General features: G+C 39.3%; 1 protein-coding gene across 1 annotated transcript in view; it reads left to right on the top strand.

Annotated features, from left to right (window-relative positions):
- The first annotated feature begins 451 nt into the window (after positions 1–451).
- LOC131055914 (protein TIFY 10b) overlaps positions 452–1266 on the top strand; it is a 1371-nt gene continuing 556 nt past the window's right edge. The window contains exons 1-3 of the mRNA XM_057990223.2: positions 452–631; positions 729–1085; positions 1173–1230. Of these exons, the coding sequence (XP_057846206.2) occupies positions 517–631; positions 729–1085; positions 1173–1230 (530 nt within the window). The 5' untranslated portion in view covers positions 452–516. The remainder of the gene's footprint in view (positions 632–728; positions 1086–1172; positions 1231–1266) is intronic.

Here is a 1266-nt window from a genome sequence, read left to right as displayed (position 1 = left end):
TCTGGTTTCAAAATAGTCAAACCGTACATCCTGTTATTGACATGCTAATCAATTATAACCGTTTTTTATAAAATCTACGATGTAAAACGTGCAACTAACTAGTATGTTATGCACACCATACTGTCGTTTGAAATGGCCAGAACACCTGTGTCCCCCACTTAGAACCCATCGGCTAATGAAACGTGTTTTTAAGACACAAACGTGTCGCTTTAGATACACACTTTCTTCTCCGTTCTGAACCCTTCGCTCAATTATTTTCTTACCCGACCGCGTGGATTGATAATAAGTCGGTGACAGCATTGTTGTAAAATGGACTGTCTCTTCTATTTCTCTGCACGTGCACTTTATTTCGCTTTGCAAACTAGGGCTCATTTTTATACCCCATGTTTTTCTGGTGCCAAATGACAGCCTTTGTTTTGCTTTCTTACTCCTTTAAATACCATCCCTCATTATATCATATCATCATACCATCTATTCATTCAATTCCATCGAACTTGCCCTTTCTTTTGGTAAGAGATGTCTCAATCTCAGCTGTTCACGATAGATTTCTTGGGAATTGCAAGTGATGAGAATGGCAGCCCCCAATTGGATTCCACCATGGATTGCCCTAAACAACTTGTGCACAGTCGATGTAAGTTATCTTTGTTTAATGTAGCGATTTTATTTGACACAATTTATAAAGAATTCCTTAATTCATCCTGATGTTGTTTGGAATTTCATGTATGCAGCAACGCAGTCATACCTGGGAAAGATAAAACCCTTTATGCTGCAACAAGTGCTCTCACATGGATGTCTGAGCGATTCAAAAAAAATTCACAGAGAAGGTCAGATTAGGGTTTGTGAAGGAATTAAGACCCTGGATCTGTTTCCACAGCATCCTCTAGGGTTTCAATCCAGCAGTAAACAGGACAATAGCCAATCCGGTTTGCTGGATACACAAATTGAAATTCCTGAAGCCGTTCCAGCCAATCCATCGTCCACCCAACTAACGATTTTGTACAACTATCCAAGGCATAGTGTTTCGAATTCACAAGAATCCACACAAGGGGGAAAGCAAAGGCATGCTGTTGAAACATCAAATGCCAGTAAGTTATACACTCAAATTTGTGACAATTTAGAATGTTAAAAACAATTACACAGTATTTTAACGACGGATTAATTTTGTTATGCAGATCTTCCGCTAGCTAAGAGGTTATCCCTTCAACGATTTCTTCAGAAACGGAAGGACAGGTACGTTGAGCTTGTTGCTTTGTTTGTGAGGTAGAT

This window comes from Cryptomeria japonica, chromosome 10, assembly GCF_030272615.1.
Source record: "Cryptomeria japonica chromosome 10, Sugi_1.0, whole genome shotgun sequence".
NCBI classification, from domain to species: Eukaryota; Viridiplantae; Streptophyta; class Pinopsida; order Cupressales; family Cupressaceae; genus Cryptomeria; species Cryptomeria japonica.
Note: the sequence above shows the minus strand (reverse complement) of the source record. Positions and strands in the feature narration are given on the sequence as shown.